Genomic DNA, 23,479 nt, shown 5'->3' with positions numbered 1-23,479 from the left:
GTGGAAAGAAAAGGGCTCATATTTCACTCAGGATTCTTTAAAATTACATTTTAAATTAAACTGCACTGCAAACTAAAAATAACTTTTTAAATGTTGCAGTGCTCAAGATACCGCGGAATTTTGAGTAACTACGGGTATCTGACCGAAACAAATGAGGATTCGATGAAGTCTATGTAAGACAAAACACACGATCCTTGTTTTTTGCATCAATACCCTTTATGTGAGTGCATTTTACTAAGATGTTTGAAGTTTAAACTTGGTAATGAAAATTGAACTTCATTTTTACTACTTCATTGGTACATCGAATATTTCGCCACGCCGAACATGTTATTAACCAATTTATTTTGTTCCTCTTATGAAGGTTCGAAGCGTATTAAGGATTGCGCAGAATGACGCGTGTCAACACATCCATACGTGTAAAATATCGCGGCCCAAGTAATGACATAACGTTTTCTTTACGTCAAGTTTTTATATGAGCTCACTTTTTGACTAAATCAGAGCGCTTGGGAGGGCACATTACACCACGAAATGGTGGTCGTAGTTGCCGACACAAAGATGATTTCACCTGCTAACGTAACCACGCATAAGGCGTTTAGCACATCAGGCTAGCAAATTACAACAGTCGCATGGTCTTTAATTTGTGTTATTGGTTCATTTTAGGCACAAACCCTTTTTAGAGGAACGAATCCATTTTAATCGAAATAAAACATCAACATACCTGCAGGGAGTGTAGAGAAAACGCCGTAAGTATGATTAGTTCAATGACACCGTTACGTTTTATCAGCACTTTAAAAACTTTCCATTTATCGCCAGAGATTGCACGCTGTATGTAAATCTTCTCATTGAAAGTATTTGTTGAATTTTAAAACTCGGTCCTTTGTATTTTTACTGCCGTTTGTCACTTTGACAGTGTATATTTTCAATAGTATTATGAAAATCGCAACTTTTGAATAGCATGTTAATGCACCAGTGGCTTCAAGTGATACTGTATTACACAAAAATAAGGCAAGTACAGTAGAGTTTAAGGAAATGGTCATACTGCTCTGGATTTACATTTCTTTTTCTTATAAAGTATCACACTCATTATTCACATTACAAAACAGGAGTATGGAGGGGAGGGCTTGTGTTTTCATGAAAAAGGACTGAAGTTTCATCTATGACAATTGGATATTTTTAGGTTGGGTTACTAAGATCCATGGGGAGAACAACAATGCTCGAGAATTGTGCACACTTATTTTCTGAAAATCCATTGCATCACTTTTTGAAGTGCTTAGCCATTTTGCTATAGCACCAAAACTGACACTCTAAAACAATTTATGCAATATGTTGGATATGATTTATTGAACCAAAAGTGTGCATTTTGTTTTTGTTCATTTTGTTGGGGCTGTGTTCTATCTATGTTTGCAGATTACGCAGCAATCTTAAAGGGACAGTGTGTATTTTTGATCACTTGAAGTAGCTGTATGGTGTTGTCCAGTGATCTCCAACGTTGTGCCTGAGGGCACCACGTAGCCCTCCAAAATAATCTCAGCAGCCCACGAACATGTTCTGGAAATAGGTCATAACAGTTGTGAATTTCTAGGAAATGGGATTTCTTACTGGCTTGATGTTTTAGTGGTTGACTGGGTCGATTTTTACCTCTAATTACAACCCTGTAATAACATAATAACAATATCAGTTGTGTTTTTTTGAGGAATACGTATCAACCTGGTAGCTGTTCGAGTTAATCAGTGACAAAGAGCAGCATTAAAAAGATCATTTACCCCTGTTGTAGTGCAACCCAAAATAAGTGCTATAAAAAGCACTACGAAGAATTCAAACCAAGGAGACTCAAAAGTGACCAAGACGCACCATTTTACTTCTCATTTTTCACTAGCCTTTTTAAGGTTTTTCTGTACCTGTATCACCAAAATGGTGCACCATATTATGTCAGCTCACTTTAGGTGGGACCCATGCTAATTAGATAAATGTCATATTCTCGACTTATGAATATTTAAAAATGAATGTTCATATGGTAGTTTGTCTATTTTGAAAATTATTTAAATCAATGTTTTTTTAATGGATGATTTTCTTTACCACTAGGGGCACTAAATAAAAAACGCTCTCATTTAACAGACAAGAGCTTGTTCCCTTCAGTGATGCGGTTAAAAATGTCAGTTTTTAGGATCTCAATTTCCTACAAACCCTATTAAATTGCAGATTAGCCTCTTGGACTCAACTTGCAATCACAAAAAAAAAATCCCTGACTCCTCCTTACCTACGCAGGCATTAAAACTTGCGTGAGGTGATGCTAGGCGGGCAATCACAAGATAGCGGATCACAACTGATTGAAAGAGCAGCAGTTCAGTCCACAGTGCCTCCCGATTCATCCTTGTAAGTACTGCAAGGCATTTCAAATTGTTTCTGAACCGGAAAATTGATATCAAAAGACCGTTATGCATCATCTGTCTTGTGCAAAGCTATCAACTCTAAGTGAGTAAAATATATACAGATAGAGCCTAAAAAATCAATATTGTTCCCGCTCTAAAGTTGAATATTTGGTCTCATTGGGGATTTTATTTAACTGTCAAAATGAGGTCTAACCTCAGAATATTCAGATCAATATGGCATACCTGTCATTCTTGAGTGAATTATTTTTGAATAGGTGAAACTAAAAAATATATTTATTTTTCTTCGAGGATTTCATTAAAGGTTCATTTTGCATGATAAAGTGCCTCCAAATGGTTAAAAACATCATTCATTACGGAACACAATACTGATTTAAAAAATAAGCAAAATCCATGACATATACAGATCTCATCTCATCTATGTAGCCACACGATAGTATCGATCTGATAATTCTTGCCCGGAAATATCCATCCATCCATTATCTGCACCACTTATCCTCAGTAGGGTCGCGGGGGTGCTGGAGCCCATCCCAGACATCTCCAGGCAGTGGGCGGGGGACACCAACTGGTTGCCAGCCAATCGCAGGGCACACAGGGACAGACAACTCATTCGCTCATTCACACCTAGGGACAATTTGGACAGGCCAATTCACCTGAAATGCATCTTTTTGTAATGTGGGAGGAAACCGGAGTGCCCGGAGGAAACCCACGCAAGCACGGGGAGAACATACAAACTCCGCACAGGAAGTCTGGAGCTGGATTTGAACGCACGCAGGAGTTTCCCATGACATGAACTGTGCCGCACAAGCGCTAACCACTGCGCTGCCGTGCTGCCCTCATATACAAATCACCACTTTGTTTTTAAATACTCAAGAAATTAGTATTTTACATAACATGAGACCTCTGTAATGCTGGGCAAAAAAATGAGAAGAAAACTATCGTGGTTGTGTCACTCTGAGTCTTAGGAGTTGGTATCATTCATTGTGCTTTGTAGCACTAGATTGCACTGGACAACCCTGTAACACTCAGTGGTCAAATATTACACAGGGGCTTGTACATGTACGTTTGCCAGAGAGCAGCAGGTCAAAGGGGAGTCCTTTATAATGTTGTTGGCTCTGCTGTAGCAACAGGAACCGGCAATGTTTTCTAGACTGAGCGGAGAGCATCCAATGATTTCCTGAACTGTGTTGATGAGCTACTTCTATACTGAAAATGATCTTCTTACAAGTGTAAAAATATTGACTTATACAGCAGTGCAATTTATCTCTTCATTCTTATGTTTAATGGACTAAATAATGCACAATTTGACAACTGCGACATATACTCCGGTGAGATTTACATTCTGTAAAAGTACAATAAATAAAGCTGACATACGGCTGCTACGCAAACTTGGCTAACGTAATTAAGTCCACCAACTACATGGAAAAAAATGCAAAGTTGGAAAAAATCTAAATTAATAGAGTAAACACATTTGAGGTAAGGGCTAAAAAATCCACCCCAAGCTGGGCCAGGCCAGCAGGTATTAAAGCCCGACACAGCCCGAGCCCGACCAATTAACATGATTTGCAGGACCAAGCCTGAAAAAAAACCCAAAATTTATTTTATTAAAAAAAATGTCAATGGGTAACAAGACTGTAAACATTTACAGATTTTATATTTCTGTGTTGGGAGAGGTTATTATATCAACTTACAATTTTCCATCATTGATTTTTTAAGAGTAGACGGGAAATTTTTAGGGAAGTCTGTCAATATGACAGGTAGAAAATTTGGCCATAAACCACAGCAGCAAATTGCCCGGCCCGACATGAATGTAATGATTGACATGTTGGGCCTGACCCCGGCCGAAATTCGGGTCTGGTTGGACTCGGACTTGGGCTTAAGATCTTACCTCCGGTACACATACACTTGCTAAATAATGTGCAGAATGGTAAGTAATACCCGATGTTTCTTTACTTGCCACAGGAAAATGACAACGGGAGTGGAACATATGAAGACCAAGGAATTCTGGCGAGCCGTTGGTGCGGAATTCCTGGCCATGTTTCTTTTTTTGTTTATTAGTTTGAGCTCCTGCATCGCTTGGCCAAAAGCAGAAGACAATGTCCCAGACGCCAAAGTCCTCATATCGCTGTGCTTCGGCTTAACTATCGCCACATTGGTGCAATGCTTCGGCCACATCAGCGGCGCGCACATCAACCCGGCTGTTACTGTGGCAATGGTCGTCACCAAAAAAGTGACCCCGATAAAGGGGCTGTTTTATTTTTTGGCCCAGTTAGTGGGCGCCATTGCAGGCTCTGGTATCCTGTTTCTCATCTCACCCACTAATGTGGGCAAGAATGTTGGAATCACCAATGTGAGTATTCTGTGTCACTGCCATACGGCACTTGGTTTTCTTTCAAATGTCAACCCTCTTTTTGTTTGCCTAGCTGGATAAAAACCTCAACGCCGGAAACGCCCTAGTCCTGGAATTGCTCTTGACGTTTCAGCTGGTCTTCACTATTTTTGCCACTTGTGACTCCAGACGTACAGACCTCGGCGGATCTGCTGCCTTGGCCATCGGCCTATCTGTGACCATTGGTCACTTAGCTGGGGTGAGTATTGACCAGTTGATCCTTGTTGACTTGCTGGCTCAATTTTGAGTGGTTGAGGGTTCTTTGGATCGTCAGTTCTTCAACAAACTAGTACCCCAAGCCACCTCTGGGTGGTTTGGTACAGGTCCGTACAGAAATAAATAAAAATTGCATTATTTAAAAAAAAAAAATGTTGCCTATTTTTTTTCTACATAAATAAATAAAAAAGTTGCTTGTACGGTAACGGTATATAACGCACATTTTTTTCACCCTCAAAAGAACTCAAAAGTCTGGATGCGTGTTATGTATTCACGAAGATTTACAATGTTATATTACTGTATTTTAGCAATGATTGATCAGTCGTAATATATCGCTGACCATATTTGCACAACATTGGATTCAACGGGAATCAAACCCATGTCTCAGCAGTTATAACGCCGAATCCTGACCAATAGACCACTGAAAGTATAGATGACATAGGAAAAGGTATTCAATTTTATCTCATCAGCAAACTATTTTTACCACGTTGTTGAGTATGTGGGACTCTGGTACCAGACATGGGACCAAGTCACACATGTGCAAGTCTCAAGTAAGTCTCAAGTCTTCACCTTCAAGTCCCAAGTAAGTCCCAAGTATTTTTTTCTTGGGCAAGTCAAGTCACAAGTCAAGTCCCGAGTCTTAGATTGCCAAGTCCAAGTCAAGTCACAAGTCATAAAAACAGCGACTCGAGTCGACTCGAGTCCAAGTCACTAAGTCTCAAGTCCCCATGTCTGTCTGGTACAGTGAATTAAAATAGGGAGATGATATAAAATCAAATGCCTTTTCCTTTGTCATGTCATCATAAACAGTGAAATTACTAATATCATTATTTTGCTTATTGTTATTGTTATAATTGTTATTATTACTATGTTTATTTTCTTCTTTGCTAAGGTTATTAATGGGCCAGGCTGCGAGAGTATTGCCAGACATGAAATAAATCACTCTAACAACGATTAAATCCAAATTGTGTAACAAAATGGACTGGCATACATTTTTTGTTGTTGTTTTTTTACGGAATGAACCAGTTTTCAGGATTTTCAACTGACCAAAATGAATTTTGGGAGGTAGTTATCAAGTGCCAGAATTTCCTAACAATAATACGTGTATGGGCCTCTCGCAGTCTAAACGCCACATATTTTATGTATACAATTAGAGTTAAAAAGCACTATTCACCTGTTTTTATCCATCTCTTGGGCCATGATCAATTATCAGCTAAAGCTATAAGTTTGTGATGTTCTCTTCACTTGAAAGATTTCTCAATGGCTGATCCAAGAGATGCATAGTATGTTAAAGCCTTGATGAATTATCATATTTTACATCAATTTCACATTTTTGTAAAACTGTTGTCTTGGATTCATCCTTTGAGTAAAAAAGGTACAGTTTAATACTTCAAACAAAACATGGCAGGCACATTGGTTTAGGAAAACTTGTATTTTATTGGCTGGAAATAATAGCTTTCTTGTTTTTCCTTTCTTTTTTCCCCTCTTTCTTTTTTCAGTGGTACTCGTCAAACTTTTGGGTAGTTACTTTACAAGATGATACCTTGAGTGTCCCGGACAGCTAGGGCCCCAATAAAGCTGCTTGGAGCACTAGTTTAAGTGTTCTGAGTAAATAAAAAAACAAATTATATTGGTTTGTTTCATTCGATTGAATCCATTCATCCATTATCTGCATCGCTTATCCTCAGTTGGGTTGCGGGGGGTGCTGGAGCCCATCCCAGCTATCTTCAGGCAGTGGGCAGGGGACACCCTGAACTGGTTGCCGGCCAGTCGCAGGGCACACAGAGACAAACAACTCACTCGCTCATTCATTCCTGACATTCATGTTTTTGGAATGTGGGAGGAAACCGGAGGGCCCGGAGGAAACCAACACAAGCGCGGGGAGAACATGCAAACTCCACACAGGAAGGTTTGATCTAATGACCTCAAAACTGTGCCAGGGACGCGCTAACCACTCAGCCGCCATGCTACCTCATTCCATTAAAGTGGATCCTAATTTTAAAATAGCATTTGCTTAATGTTTCACGTTTGCCTCTGCATTCTTTCATGGTACATGGTCGAGAAAAACTAGTTCGAATCCCCCAAAAAATTGTGCCAAGTAAATGTTCTACATTTCTGGGGCGGCAGTAGCTCAGGAGGTAGAGCGCTAGAGTGTTACATGTCGAAGTGTCCTTGCGAAGACACTGAACCCCAAATACCCCCAATAAGCAGGTTAGCGCCTTACATGGCTGCAAGGCCGCTATTGGGAAATGTGGAGCACATTGTAAAGCGCTTTGGGAAGTCATTGACTTGAAAAGCGCTATATAAATGCAGATCATTTCATTTCAGAATCATTAAAACAATCATGTTATATTATTTATACTTATTACTTATACTATTACTTATATTTTCTACAGATTCCTTTCACAGGAGCCAGTATGAATCCTGCTCGTTCCTTTGGCCCAGCTGTGGTTCACACTACGTTTGAGAATCATTGGGTGAGAAAAGTTTTATTGAATGTCCCAGATTTCCCAGCATTGTTGGATGAAAAGCACATTTGATGAAGTTACATAAGGCCCAAGCCACACAGGGCTGTGCCAAGTTATAATTTCTAATTTAAAAATGACCAGAAATTCATTTTCTAGATTAAGCCGCTTTTGATTTAAAAAAACACTTGTCACAGTGCTACAAATACAACTAATCTCCTGTAGTTAATTACGACAGATAATATAAAATTCCAAAATACACATTTTCTTTGAAAACTAAAAAAATCAAGCAGTGCTCATTTTGTATTGACAATGCTGATTGTTCCTTGAATATTTAGGGTGCATTAGTGCCATCCTCTGGACATTTGCAGTAACAACATATTTGGTAGAGAAACACCTACAAAAAATGTTACAGATAAATGCTACTATGATAACATTTTCAAATCTGTAATGTCTCTTTATACGTTCTGAAATTTGATTTTTAATCTTCACCAGCTCAGTTGTTGCCTTCACTAATGTCGAACATGAAGCAGTACTCAAGATGTACGGAAATATGGATTCGTGTTTTACATTACTTTTTGTTGTAGAACTGCAGTGTTGTTTCAAACTTCAAATAACGTAAATTCCGGACTACAAGCCACTACCTTTCTTTTTACATTTCAAACATTGCGGCTTTAGACGCGGTGCAGCTTATTCTTTTTTTATTTTGTCTTGGAGTCACCAAGGAAAACAGCGAGCTGCTCTTTTTCTCAACACATGCACTCCAAATACAAACCATTGCAGTGATGTCTGCAAACATTTATGACACCATTTGAGATAAACTAGCCCATGTTTTGTCAACAATCATATCATACACAAAAGGAGCAAAATAGGAGGTTTGAAGTTACTTTATTCAATATTTATGTATTTATCTACTCAGTATTTTCAACATACTCACTGTTTTCAACTTTTTCAAGTCTTCGATTTACATACTGTATCTGAGTGGAACACTAATGGTAATTATCCATCAAAAAGGCGGTTGTTCTCTTTCTGAATCATCTGCGTCCATGTCAGATCACTGAAGTTTCTTTTAATCCTCAAGGAATAATAACAAACAAATGCAATTTATTCCATTAAAGCGGCAACTACAAAACACAACAACAAAAAAAGACGTGTCTGTGCAATCCGGCACTATTCTCCACAGTATGATTGCCCTGGCAATGTCATCTAGTAAAATATGGCTGACACTTTATGCTACAGAGCCCTCATTCATGTTTTTTTTCTGGCGCAGTCAAAAATCTGTGCTCATCAGTGTAATCCCCATCTTGAAATGGTAAAATGTTCTGAAAACAGGTGACCTAAACAACTCCAAGCAGCAATAAAAGATGAAGTTGTTAAAAATGGCGTCAGGTGTCGTTGGCGTTGTGCTGCGAAGGCCTCGATGCCAAATTCCCCACACGGTTGGTGCCAGGTCTGAGCCGGGCTTGAAAATTAAGAAATGGACCTTTTATGACTGTTTAACTACATGGCTTGCAGTTTTTTTTCGTGACATAGTATATGTCAGTGTACATTTTTCAGCCATATATGAATAATTTTTTATTTCGAACCAAACAAAATGTTCTGTGGTATCAGACCTATACATACACAAATGGTTTTTCATTCAGTCAAAAATACCAAATCCTGGCAAATGCATCTAAATATATTAGATTATGAATTTTAAATGATTTCTATATGTCCAGAAAAAAAATTAAATAACATGTATTGTGTATAATATGTGGTTGGCTCCCAAATGCAATAACGCAAATCACAGCACAATGCCATTTTGAACATTTACACGTGTTACAACCGGGGGTAAAATTTGAGCTTCCAAGTGGTTTCTTTTCAATGCTCTCTTTGGTTTAAAATACAAATATATATATATATATATATATATATATATATATAAAAAAAAAGCCACGACGGTTCAGCAAAATCTGGTCCAGGTCTGGTGGCAAAGACAAAATAGAGTTTTGTATCTAAATTTGATCATATGGCTTTTGATTAGGTGCTCCCTATCCTCCAGAATTTCCAGTAACTACAAATTTACAACAGGTTTTTTATTGTGTGGGGGGTCTTTCACACATAAAGGAATTCAGATCTTTAAAAAAATTGGTTTGTTTATACCCATTCTAGGTTTACTGGGTGGGGCCCATCCTGGGTGGCGTCATTGCTGGACTCCTGTATGATTTCATTTTTTGCCCGGATAGCGGGAAGCCAAGTCCAGGACAGGTGATCCCCAAAATGCAAGCCGGTGCCTTCAGAGATGTGGATTTAATGGGCATGCAGCAGCTCAAAAAGAAGAGGAGAGCTGAGAGAAAGGAAGGACTGGCCAATGTCTGACCAGCAGATATGCTGGAAATGGAGCGCAATCTATGGACCGGAATGTTTTTTTTGGCTTTCATCTTCAGTCCCCCACCCGACGACATCTTTCCTTGCGTTCCAAGAGGCTTTGTGCACCCAACTACTTTGATTACATGCTGCCATATTTCTTAGCGGGCAGCAGACAGTCTGCACCCCGACTGAATGTTTCATGCTGCGGTCAAACCGAGTGCAAGCCAGCATTTTTAGCGGCACGTTTTCATTTAGGGTCATTGCAGTTGCTGCCATAGCGTAGTGAAGTAGGGTTGCAGCTTTTTGGTTATTTTCTTATCCGGTGTTCTGCCAACCTGTCCTACCCATTAGTGTGACATCATACCTTGTGCGAAAATGACAACAGAAATGCGGTTGTCTTAATCCTCAACTAAAACCAGCAACACTGAAACTCAGAATCGTTGCAAACAGAACTTTTATTGATGATATCAAATGAGGGTTGGCATGCAAACATTCACTCCATGAATACTGTAGTCAACAAACACCATGCTAGAAAGCTACCACAGAAAAAAACAACAGGCTTAAAAGTCTGATAACAGAATTTCAAAGCAGTGAAAGAGTCAAAAATAAGACTAGATTAAAACCAATTTTAATTGCTCACCAACTTCAAAGGCAGAAATTTCTATAAGTCATGCGTGTGCATGCAAACTGGGCATTGGTAGGATGTCTATATGGGTAGGAAGGAAATTCAGAACACCGGTTGTCAAAATCTAAATCATATCACATGATGAGGTTTTTAAAAACAAATTTTTAGAATATTTATTTTTCGTTTAATTAAAATAATTATGAATACAGAAAACAAAAAAAGTACTCACAACTATTTAAAGTTTGTATACAGTTTCTTTTCACTACTTTTTATTTATTTAAAATGTAAACTGCTGAACAGCACCATCATTATCCACTTGAAATTTTAGAGTTTTAGACAAATTTCTTCGAAAATATTTTGTGAAATGAGATAGTTTTGTGCTGGCTAACTCAAACAGCACATGTTTAGCAAGAATGTTGTTGAAAAAAAAAACAGAAGTAATGGCTTTCATCCTTTGAGCATCAATGTATGCGGTCTTTCACAACTAATCAAACATCTCTAAGAGAGTCCAACGGCCCCTGCTAATCTTTGGCGATCACTTGAGTGTTGCTAGTGCAGCTAGCTGCCAAAGGCCAGCAACAGGCATATTTTTGATACGTGTGACTATTTTTCCCCTTAAACGCAGCTAGTTACTGCTGCTAGCTGCTAAAGGCTGGTAACAGATATGATATACATCAGTATTTTACACTTGCATGGTGCTAACTATTTATACGATCTAAATACTATATATATATATATATATATATATATATATATATATATATATATATATATATATATATATATATATAATGTATGTATGAAAAGGAGATGCAGAATTTGGTCTGAATCTTGCATAATATCCATCAATTACGTAGGATCAACATTGGCAACGGTAAAAACGAAGCAAACATGGCCTTGTTATTTTGGGATTAGTGTCACATTTACTCAAAAAGTGAAAGAGCGTATCATAATTCAACTAACTCACAGTCAGTTGGATGACGGCCCTCTATTTTCAGTGCATAGGTGTATGGTCTCATGTCAAGTCAAGTAATGTAGATGTTTATTTTTTTATGTTTACCGAAATGGTTGTACATTATGCTCGAGAATATGGTTTCGCCGATTGCTTTACTCGCTTAAGCGCATCAAAAGATGGATGCATCGAAAGTTTATTTTTTTTATTTGGCTTCAGATATGTATCTTATGCTATGTCAACTAATCAGGAAATGGGTGCTGTGAATTGTATGTAAAATATGATAATAAAGGTATACTGAGATACGGACTATACATGAAAAAATCAATTGGAGATTGACAGAACTTTTTTATCTCCGACCAAGTATTTTTGCTCTTTGCTGTGGAAAGTCCAATAATAAAAAGGCAATGAGGGGGCAAGGAGTTATTAAAAGGAGAAAAATACCAAAACGTGCAGAATGACCAATCAAGAGGCAAAAGATGAGTATGAACATATGATAATCTCCATGTCAGTGAGCATTGACGTGCAGTCAGGGGAAGCAGGTAAGCCAGTGCCTCATTAATGGGTTACAAAGAAACATTCCTGGAACACAATTTTTTCAATAATGAAAACTTGACTACTGTTCTTACAATATGGTGCTTTACTGCAGACCATATAATACCATATCCTCCCTTCTCATGGTCAAACCGTCTACCACCAGATTTTAGCAAGTGTGGTCACATGTATTGAAACTCGTGGCAATTTTTCTATTTACATACAAAGTACAACTGAATCCAGTTATGGTGGCACACTTTCAAGCACAGAATACGAGAAAGCTGAATTTATTCTCATTGAGATACTCTCCCAACCATAGATGGGTTACTCACATCGAAACCGAATTGAGGACTATAAGATACTCAAACCGAGGGATTCATCTTCATCAGTATTTGATTTTATAGCGAATGGTAGGATGAAAGTCCCCTAATGACTAGTAAAAATAAAATCGGTACAAAAGCAAATAGGAACGGTGGAAAATAAAGTAAAAGGGCTACTTGAACTCGGGGATTGTCAACCCATACTATATGAGGAAACATTCAACTTTTTAAAAGATTTTTTAAAATTTCACCTTTAAGATAAGACTACGTTTTTGTTGGCTATATATTGATTTCTTGCTCTGCCAATCACATTATTAATCAGTTATAGTTTCATAATTTGGACGGCATGGCGGCTGGTTGGTTAGCAGCCCCACGGTGCAGAGGTTCAGGATTCAAGTTCTGCTACCGCAGCCTCCCCGTGCCAGTTTCGGTTTCGTCCGGGCATTTCGGTTTCCTTCCACATTCCAAAAACATGCACGTCAGGTTAATTGGCCAGTCAGAAATGTCCCTAAGTGTGAATGAGCGAGTGATTTGGGTGTCTCTATGTGCCCTGCGACTGGCTGGCAACCAGTTCTGCCCACTGCCCGAAGATGGCTTGAATGGGCTCCAACACCCCTGCAATGAATGGAGGTTCATGTATTTGTAAACCTGACTGCACGTCACTGCCAGTTACAGTATTTTCGTTTCACCTTGGACGATTTATGCTGGAGGAAATCTGTTCGTGTGTTTTAATTCCAATATAATCCACCTCTTTCACTTGAATATGAAAGTAAGTATTGCACCACACAAAGCGATACAACAGCATCGCGTTGTGGTCTCTTGAGTTTACTGAAGGCTCACCGCAAGTGTTTCTCCAGGGGAGGGCGGCCACGAGCCTTAAATGAGAACATACCCTCCCATCGCTTCATTGCATGTTCAAATATCAAAAATTGAACACTGAGTGACTGCAATTACTTTTTACCAAAATGCACATTCCTTAGAATGCACATTCCTGGATGATAACATTTTCTGAATTCCTTTATGATTATTTATTTTCTTAGTGTAGGTGGAAATTCGTCAGAGGCGTACTAGGTGAAGTGCTTCTAGGACGACTAAAGGGAATAACCAAAAATGTACTCCCGGCTGTTAAATGTTGTAATATTATATAACTAATTCAAGTTTTAGAGAAACTCACAAAATGGTTAAAGAAAACACATACTATACCCGTCAACCTGAGAAACGATGTGTACAAGTCAATCTAAAAAGGCAAACATATTGTTGATTTTTTTTTTCGTTTTTCAGAAATACATCCACCCAAAAATATTACACATCGTCTGTGCCGACCGAAAAAAAGTATCTCAGAAAAACCTTTTTATTTTTGTTCTTTATTTAAATCATGTTTAAATTGTTTATTAAAGGGTAATTAAAATACTACGGTAATAATTCTTAAATCGATTGTATAATTTCATGCACAAAATATATCCCCCAAATTTAAGGGGAATAATAGAGGGTTGCTTTTTTTCAATGTCCTAAAAAATGTATTCAACTAAATTGGCAATAGTTTTTTTTTCATGACAGTGATTATATACTGTATACTTCATCGTTAACTATCCTTTGGCGTTTACTAGAGATGTGCAATACCAGTTTTGAGCAGTTATCAATACTGATACCACATACCATTTGTCCAAAATATTCCCTTCTCTCTGCGTAAATACTTTAGATTCCAAAGCTAATATATTTTCTTAATATTGCATTTATTTTAGGCACTTTACTATTCATGTAATATCAGGTTCGTGAAAGGCCACTAGAAGTAAGCCAGTACAGGTATTGGCTACTATTGCCAGTACGGTAATGCCTCGTTTTTTCGGGGGGTTATGTTCCGAAAAGTTTCCATGGTATTCAAAACTCTTGTGAAGCAGAAACTTTTATTCATTTTTTATTTATTTATTAAATATTCCGAGCTGGTAGCCAGCTCGATAGCCTAGATGGTAGGGCGCCCGCTCCGAGACTGGGAGGTCGCTGGTTCAAGCCTCGGCTGAGTCATACCTAAGACTTAAACATTGGTAACCGTTGCCTCCTTGCTTGACGCTCAGCATTAGGGGTTGGAATTGGGGGGTTTGGTCACCTAATGACTCCCAACACCTCAGTTGGGTTGAGCGAGGGGGCTGGGAATCCCCTCCTCTGAATCAATCTCCCAAAAAGAGTCAGAAATGACTGTAGCCACCTCCCACTAGGGGGATATGACTGTGGTATATACATAATATATAATATAATTAAATATTCTATTTTAGATTGAAACCAAAGGATATACCCAATTTACAGGCTGAAGCCTTTGTTTAAGAAAGAGGAGTACTGTATCTTATATTATAAATTATCTTTTTTTTTTACTAATAACTTCTGTACTGTGAAATTTTAGTTTAAAAATAATCTTTTGATTTGAGGACACTTCATACTATACTTTGTCACTATCGTGTGGACGTTATGGAAAACTGCATTTATGGAAAACGTTTCGGAGCTGCAAAAAATGAAAATCCTCATATCGGCCTAAAAAAGAACGTAACAACATACCGTGTATATCTACCAGTATATTCATTAGAAAGTGTCCAGTTTGTGTTCCTAAAAAAGCTGCATATTTTTCCTTATCAAAGATTTTGAAAAAGTGCCAGGGAGTCAATAGGGAGTGCCAGAGAGCGGGTCGGAAGTCCAAGTTTGTTGGTGATAAAAAGCATCTTGCTTGGCTTTTTGGTGCTTTTGTTGGTCCAGTGCATTTTGGTGACATGATGGCTTTTAGAGAAACTTGAAAGTCAAGTCAAGTCATGTTTATTTGTATAGCTCTTAATCACAAGGAGTCTCAAAGGGCTGCACAGAACCTCTGGACACGTCATGAATCTTAAATTGAATAAGATTTACGTTGAGCTAATGTAGGTTTGTCAAGCTTTTTTTGAACATGAACAACTCAGACGGCAACGTCATTAACGCACAGGCAGACACAGGCAGAAAGGGGGTGGGGTGACTGTTTATCCAATTAGAACGCAGACCACAATGCACAATAAAAATCCGCAAAGTAGCGAAATGGGGATACAGCAACGGATTACTGTATCAGTCCTTTTGAAAAAAAAAAAAAAGCCCCGTACCAGCACCAATACCGATGCTTGCCCAACCTTTGCGGTTACAAACAGAATCACACCGCATACATTTTTATTCAATACTTGAGCTAACGTACAAAAAGTTTGTTAGTGTACCTACTGAACACAAGATGACTTCTTCGTCTTTGACAATTTGCATCTGCATTTTAAATCCCCATGGCAGAGCAGAAAGGGCAAAAGATAAAACACACACCTTAAAGATCATTAGCAATTAATATTTGGGGATTGGAGGAGGAAAAACTGCGTTAAACACTTGTTCAATAATTCATAATATAAACAAGAAAGTCTCCCACTTCCTCAATAATTTAGACGTAAGCTAATGTTGATTTATTCAGGAAGGCCTGCGCTACCGGCGCAGCCTGGAGGGCCACATTTGAATTAAAGTAGGACAGTAGCAGGCGAGTCTGTAATAACATTTGTATAATTTTATTATTGCTCGCGGCCCAGTTCATTTCCTCCTCCAGTAGCTGCGTGAAATTGTTTGATTCTGCAAAGTGCCCTGAGTGCGATGCTCTGGGCTGGCAGGGAGGTGCAGGAACAGGAAAGCGGTTGACACTCGCTTCTGATGCCGTCATCTACTCGTCGGCGCCGGCGCAGATAAATAACTTTTGCCGTCTCTGGCCTTTTGTTATGCCGATTCGCTTAATAATTTACCGCGTCTCGAGAATATGATTGATATTCGCACTCAGTCTGTCACTCGTGATGAATATTTGAGGGAATAGGTTTGAAAGGGCGTAGAAGTGAAATAATAAGTCGTTCATTATGCCATCACATCGAATACATTGGAGCGTTTGTCACCGAATCACCCTGCATCAATGCGACTCAAGGTGGCCATGACAGAGTACAGTGATTCCTTGCCTTATCACGGTCATCTTTTCGCAATTTCGCTACTTTCAATCACCCAATAACGTGCGCCACCCCATGACACACATACATTTTGGCCCCTACTGGCGTTATTATATTAATTATTTAGATTATCCCGTTACTAAAAAAAGTCAAGCATTAACGGCATTATTCATAACTGTCAACACTGGGCGTGAGTGATACATGGCATGCTGTTATTGATCTAATCCTAGTGAAAACAAAGTAGTATTGAAACTGACACCATTTGCTTGGAGATGGAATGATCATTGAAATAACGACCTCCCTCCTTCAGTTAGTCTAATATAATTATGATAAACACAGCACAAAGATTTTGTCACGACTGGAACAAGAAGTGGACCCAAATGCGTAACTTTTCACACAATGCTTTAATGAGGATTCGGGGAAATCAGGGCGAGAGTAAAAATGCCGCGATGTGGTGCTCGCAGGAGGACCGGGAAGCCCTCGCGAACAAAGCGTGGTCTGATATTGGAAGCAAGTCGGGCAGCCGAGATGGGAGAAAGTAGCGTGGTTGGAGGTCGGAAGCAAGTCGGGCAGCCGGGACGGGAGAACAGAGCGTGGCCGGAGATAATCAGGAAGCCAGGGACAGGGGATTGATACAGGAAACAGGGGACGACCACGATACAGGTAAAGGACGAGAGCCAGAGTCAAAAATGCTTGCCTGACGGACTGACACGGAGTGAACGAGAATGACGGACTTAAATAGGAGGGTGACTAATTAGAGAACGAGTGGCAGCTGGGGCTGAAATAGTGAGCACGGGTGAGGGCACTTAACCAATCACGACAGATTTGAGGCAGTTTTTTTTTATATTAACTACAATATCAACTTTAAAGGAACACTGTGTATTATTCGACTCCAAGTGCTAAAGAACACGAGGAAAATAAAAAGTACGGAGACTCAAAATGACCCAACTTCACCCGTAGTAGCAAGATGACATTCATGTCAGCTCTCCCAGTTTGAGCTTGTTTTTTTCTAAAATGTATGCAAATCTCTGGACCTAAAAGTATTATAAAAAAATTGCATGTTTGTATGATAGTTCATAGTTCTTGCTTATTATTCAAATCAATATTGTTTTTGTTTGAATGAATTACATTTTTCCCCACTGGGAGGCGCTGAATAATACACAATTTCCCCTTAACAGTGTAAGAAACCAATTACTTGTACAACTGTTTCAGAACAGAAGTCAAGAGTGTCACACCAAAAAAGCAGGAATGTGACAAAAATACAAATATAGCACTAACAAAATGAGAAATATACTTTCCATTTCACAATATTCTAAAAATAAAGTCAGAGTGTAAACAGTGTAAACAATGCAACTCTCCCCAGGTGCTTTGAGGAAATTGGTGTAGGAGCGAGGTATCAATCCCGGGGAAATAATATCAAAAATATCGATATTTGAATCGATCCGCCCACCCATACTTTGGGCCCTATTTAACTCCATATTCATCCATCCTATATTAAAAACACTAAATTGTAAATCCAGACTGTGTTTATATGCGTATTGATGACTCCAAAAAACAATCCCAATCTGGTAGCACCCACCTGAGACCCTGAGTTTGACACAGGAAGGGAGGATTTCAAGTGCTGATTGGTTTCCTCTGGGCTTCCAAGTTCCCACCCTGCTCCACGATTATTCCTCCGCAATTCTTTCATGCAGAACGGCGCAAAGTGCCGTTTGATGAAACACATTTGTTTGACTTAACTCTTGCCTGGCCGATGCGTCCCCTCCCCACCTGTCTCAGAGGCCTCCTGCAAGCCCGGAAGCGGCGGCGCTAATGAAAGGATGTATGGACAAAGTGTGTGCTCCTGATCGCAAGAGTTTTCTTTCATTTGGGTTTTCGGTCTGCGTCGGCGTTATTAGTGAAATCTTTATTATTGTTGTTGCCCTCAAGTGGCGTGCGAATAACAGGATTAGGTCTTATTGGAGCCTCCCAGCAAGCACCCTCCCTATTTCTGTCTCTTTTTCCTTTGTTGTCACTGACGACACTGTCCACTGTTTTGGCTAAAAGGGGGGACAGACTTTCCGGGGTGGTCGGCATAATCTATAGGGCGATTCCTCATTGTTATTTCTGGTAACAGCTTGTTCCAGCTGAATTAGGCGCAAACAGAAAAAACATCGGGAACTTGAAAGAAGCGACTGGGAAGCATCTTCAGTGATGTTACCTGGGTTGATTGAATGTTTTAGGTAACGCAAAATCAGACCCTCTCGCCCACACCTCAACTTGCATCCCAGTAGAGGCCCAAGGATGTCTCCTTTTGAGCCATAGCCACCTAGTAGCTATCTGTGTGGCTTCACTAGCTGATTTAATGGCCTTTTTCTTGGCTGCCCTTGTCGCACCCAAACGTCACAGGACTTTGCAAAAGGATCGTTCAGCAAAGCCTCTGCATCTATAGGTTCATGGAAAATCTTCCAGCCCCTGCACCCCACCAGTTCCTGGTACTTTGCACGTTTTCTTTCGCTGGCTTCCTCAATGCGCTCTTCCTAGGGCACTGTGAGTTCCAGCATGATCAGGTGTTTTCAAGCCTCAGATGTGATGATCAGATCTTACCGGACAGATGTTGCTGTGATTTGCTGGGGGAACTTCAGTTGTTTTCTCTGGTCGACTTGCATTTGTTAGTAGACATGCCTGAGGTCATTTCCTGCCTTGCTGGGGGCTTGATGGCGTTTGCTTGTACTGAAGGCCTGGTCCACACTGGTCATGGTGCCAGCGATAGTCACCATAAGCAGGGGAATTTGGGCAACTACTGAGGGAATACTCCAAAGAGCCTCTTCCCAAGCAAAGGGGCCAGGAGGATGTATCGTTCTTCCCAAACACATAAAGGTTTGCTGGCCTCAGGAGGGCGTTGTAAACTGCCTGCGCAAGGAACCGGACACGGAACGGGTCCACGGGCACCTCAGCTTCAATTAAGGAGCACTTTGGTGCCCGTGGGCACCATATAGCTGACCCCTGATGTATACGTATGAAATGAGCAACAGGGGAAGTTATCCATTAAACATGCCAGAGTTCCCTTTTTACATGAATTATAACCTCTGCGTCTGATTGAGACAACATCAGACGAATCTTCGCAATATTACAGAGGTGGAAGAAAGCTATTCTAGTAATGTTTTTACACGTAACTGAGATTAGGATTAAATATAACACTTAGATTTTTGACCAAGCCACTATGGGTGATACAGTGGGACCTGGCTTTTTTTAAGCATTTTTTAAGGGGCGTCGCTACTTCGTGGATTTTCACTTTTCGCGGGTGGTTTTGGTCCCCATTAACCGCGATAACCGAGGGATTACTGTATTACATTTGTCGAAGTTCAGGGCAGTGTTTGAGAACAAACGATGACAATGAGCTGGACCAACAATCAACGTTTCAGTTTTTTGACCTAGACAAATTGGAGGAGAGCTGAAAACAGCTTTAGGTGCAGAGGGTCACAGCCGTTGGCCTTCTGCAGCCAAAGGTGTTGTTGGGAATTAAATAGCAAAATGTACCTTTTACCAAATTGTTCGGATTAGTTATCTGACTCCATTAACCAAACACAACCTACATTAACCCAACAATTTATGCGCGCTCGTTTCTTGAGGGAAAAGATGAACAGGAACCCAACATTTTCACACGGGGGCAGATTTATTTTCCCTAAAAATTTAACTAAGTGTACTCTATCGAAAACGGCCGAATTAGCGACGTTGGAGTCTCTGCGAAGCCTTTTTCTCAAGTCCTTTAGCTTTCTACTATTGGCCATCTTCTCCCCGCATAATGGCGTGCCGACTCCTCCCATGGGCACGCCAAGGAAGCCCCCTGGGCTTCACCATCTCGTAGAAGAGTCCCGATGTCTGGGGTACTCAAAACAACACCGAGCATTTCTACATCACCAGAGCCTTTCTGCGTCACCAGCGTCTGGATGTGCTGATTATCTTATCAGCCGTACGTCCCGTTCCCGCAGTTCCTTTAATCAACATTTTCCACCAGGGTGCCCTGACCTCGCACCACAGCCTAGTCAGTGAATATCTTTTGAATTAAATGTAATTTGTATTCAATCGTATAAAATCCTTTATAGTCCAATGTATAAAATCCTTCAGTGTCGACACCAAATTCCCCACGTTAATGGTGTTAAGTGTGCACGTTACCTAACCAGAGCTAACTGTAATCTCAATTAAAATGACCTTTGTGTTTGTCTTTCCTCACACATAGAGTGCCATACACAGCAGTAAACGCCAATCCTCCATTTTTGGTTGGTTTGGAAATGTTTTTCTACGTCTTTTATTATGTGGCTATTTTAAAGCAGTCCTAGGAGGCTTCTATGCAAATATACAGGGTAAATTGTAACTCCATAGTTGCATTAGAAGTAACACACTACTCTTTGGTGTGAGTAATCCGGAGGGTAACTTGGTTACATTTCGAATGAAGTAATTAAATACTATTTTTCAGTAACATGCCCCACATTGCTATAGTAACTCCTCTTTTTTCTGGTTTGATTTACCTTTGCTTCGTGAAATTGCAAACTTAGCCTTTCCTACTTTTTGAGTTCTCAGTCAACCTCCTTTGTGAAAATTTCCCTGAGCTGGAAGCTCTAAACCTGATTTTAACTTGAACGTTTTCAACTGGAACTGCTCTTTTGTCGTTTTGTTTGTTTTTCCACTGCTTTTTCCATTCTAAGACAGCTTATTTATAATTCGATGATATCACTCCGGTCTGCTTGGAGCAAGCTAACATCTGCAACCAATCTGGAAAGCGTGTTCACCAAACTACCACATGGCATGAATGGTCCTTTTTGGTGACTTTAGCCATCAAGCTGCCAGGAAATTCTCACCCACGTTTGATGCATCTTTCATCGTTGCTATGCCATGGCACTATGAACGAGCTACGTTTGTTTGGAGAACGTCTAAAGTATGGGATTGCGGTGGCCCCTCGGGCGCACCCTGCTCACTAGGCTTTGTCAGACTAATGGCATAATAATGCGTGCATACATGTGCGTGCAGTCTCCACATTTGAGCCTCTGCTGAATCATGTGCCTGCCGCTACGCTTGAGGGCAAATAACTTTTGAGCAACAATTCAAGTCTCTGTTGCGTTCGGCTACGTTTAGACTGGGTAGGTTGGACAAGGATAGGCCAAGCTGGCCAGGGCCTTTAAAGTAAATGGTAAAGTCAATGAAGACCTCCCAAAGTGCTTAACAATGTGCTTCACACTTACCCATTCACACACACACTCACAAACCAATAGGGAGTCAGCCATGCAAGGAGCCTACCTGCTTGTTGGGGGTGTGTGGTGTGTAGTTAGACGTGTCTTTAAAATGTTTAAAAATGAATATTTTCTCTCTTGAGTTCAAAGAGCCTTAAATATTATTTTTTTCACCGTGCCTATCTGCTTTTATCTTACTTTTATCATCAGTGTTACAGTCATGGAGCGCATTAGACTGGAGGAAAGGAGGTGGGGGGAGGAGAGGCATGGGGAGTGATTTCACGCATGTGCAAGCGGTTTTCTTTTATTCTTGGATTAAAATGGTAAGAGTAGGAAAAAGGCCTGTTCCAGATACAGTCCAAAAGCCAACCCAAACCCCCCAAAAATGACAGGAAAAGATTTTATTGAGGCGCATCTGAGAGTGACGTTCGTGCCCGCGCTACCCAAGCGCTTGACAGAGTCTGCAATGATGATTTCAGCCAGGAGATGGTGTCAGCAAAATATATTGAAGCTACGGACAGTACACCGCCTTTAGACAATGTTATATCCATGATTGTTATGCCATGGCGCCCAATTGGTCCCCGCCGTGGGCGCCAGGTTCTGTCACGGTTGCCATGGTGCCCAATTGGCCCCGCCCACTGACACCAGCTGAAACGCGTTGACAGATTGCTGCCGGACTACCTAAATGCGGTTTTGCAAGTTGCCTTGTGTCAGAGCGTCTGCAAAACTCCTGCCAGACTCTGTGTGATATGCCAACTCCTGTGAATTTGCCGGTGTTTGATCCTGTTTTATTTTCGGCCTGATCTGTTTGATTTTGACCACTCTTTAAGTCTGATTTCAATCCACTTCCGCGACCATCGATTCTCCGGATCGAGTGTCCGCGCATTCCTTCTCTCCCCAATAAACTGTGAGTAACGTTAGGCGATTGGGTTCTCATTCCTGTTTCCTGTCCTGGTTCGTGAAAATGATAGACATTGGGTATTTTCTTTTTCTTCAGGCCAAGCAAAAGTGCTGTATTTAATGTGTTTTTTGTTTTAATCGATGGTTGGTAAAAGTACTCTCATTCTTAAAGGAGCTTTAGGGAATTTGGAACTTTTTTACCCGCTGCCGCCATCTTTTGTCATAAATGCAGAAGTCAGCTTGTTCATGACCCGTCAATGTGCATTTCTTAGATACGCTTGAATAAACTATTTTTTTCCTCTTTCTAGGGGTTAGGGTTTGGAATCTACATAAAGCAAGCCTTTTCTTACTTTCATTATTTTAATGCTACACTAACAAATAAAAACAAAAAAAATGGAGGATTACTTATTTCAGTGTAAGAAAGCGATTCAGAGATCGGCCAGCTAGCTGCACATCAGCATCGGGTATTTTCAAATTGAAACAGGTTCCAGCGATGATTAAAATGCAACCATCCTTAATGTAGCGGTTTCGAAAAAGTTGAAGCTCCAGATCATCCGTTTTATGGATTATGGATCTGGAGTTGAGATACAGGCTCGGCAGTGGTGGCTTAAAAGAATTGTTAGAATAGGCATGGCATTATTATTTTTCCTCATAGTCAGATTTAATAGATGATTTTCTTTTTCAATGTAACAAGCTGCTACAATACTAACTCAGCTGCAGCCGTGCTCTGCAGTTTGTGTTTTCTGAAGGGGGGACACATCGACTTGTGCACACGCTCTGCTGTTTGACTGGCAGCATACAACAGCCTATTACAGATGGGCACACAGACAGTCACATATCTGTCAACCTCCAGGGCTCCATGCCCTTACAAACTGTCGTATTTTCCCTTACAAAATAATCTTACACCATATATTTTTTTCAAACGTGTTTATTTATGTAGTTTAACATGTTATATTGTAAATGTGTTTCGTTATATCATATATATTGTTAATTAACATTTTGTTGTGAGATACTGAGTTGCTCGACATGAATGAGGTTTATTATAAAAAAAAGTTCAAAAATGAAGTAGCTTGGACGTTCACAGTAGAAGGAAAAATACATGCAAATATAATTAAGTCGAATAATACATTTTCTTATTCCAGTTATGAATTCATTTTCTGCATT

At 40.0% G+C, this 23,479-nt stretch overlaps 1 protein-coding gene across 2 annotated transcripts; it reads left to right on the top strand.

Annotated features, from left to right (window-relative positions):
• Nucleotides 1-549: 549 nt before the first annotated feature.
• On the top strand, nucleotides 550-10,728 carry aqp4 (aquaporin 4). 2 transcript variants are annotated; one of them, XM_088338317.1, is made up of 6 exons: nucleotides 550-743; nucleotides 2,266-2,373; nucleotides 4,350-4,737; nucleotides 4,811-4,975; nucleotides 7,389-7,469; nucleotides 9,609-10,728. In XM_088338317.1, the coding sequence occupies exons 2-6, from the start codon at nucleotides 2,288-2,290 to the stop codon at nucleotides 9,813-9,815; spliced, it is 927 nt and encodes a 308-aa protein (XP_088194443.1). In that variant the 5' UTR covers nucleotides 550-743; nucleotides 2,266-2,287; the 3' UTR covers nucleotides 9,816-10,728. The 2 variants fall into 2 exon arrangements, with proteins under 2 accessions (XP_088194443.1, XP_088194448.1); XM_088338322.1 differs by lacking the exon at nucleotides 2,266-2,373 and having other exon boundaries at nucleotides 551-743.
• Nucleotides 10,729-23,479: the final 12,751 nt, after the last annotated feature.

This window comes from Urocampus carinirostris, chromosome 1 (genome assembly GCF_059441175.1).
Source record: "Urocampus carinirostris isolate Australia breed hairy pipefish chromosome 1, RoL_Ucar_1.0, whole genome shotgun sequence".
In the NCBI taxonomy this organism is placed as follows: domain Eukaryota; kingdom Metazoa; phylum Chordata; class Actinopteri; order Syngnathiformes; family Syngnathidae; genus Urocampus; species Urocampus carinirostris.
The sequence above is the reverse complement of the archived record's forward strand: the minus strand, read 5'-3'. Positions and strand labels throughout refer to the sequence as shown.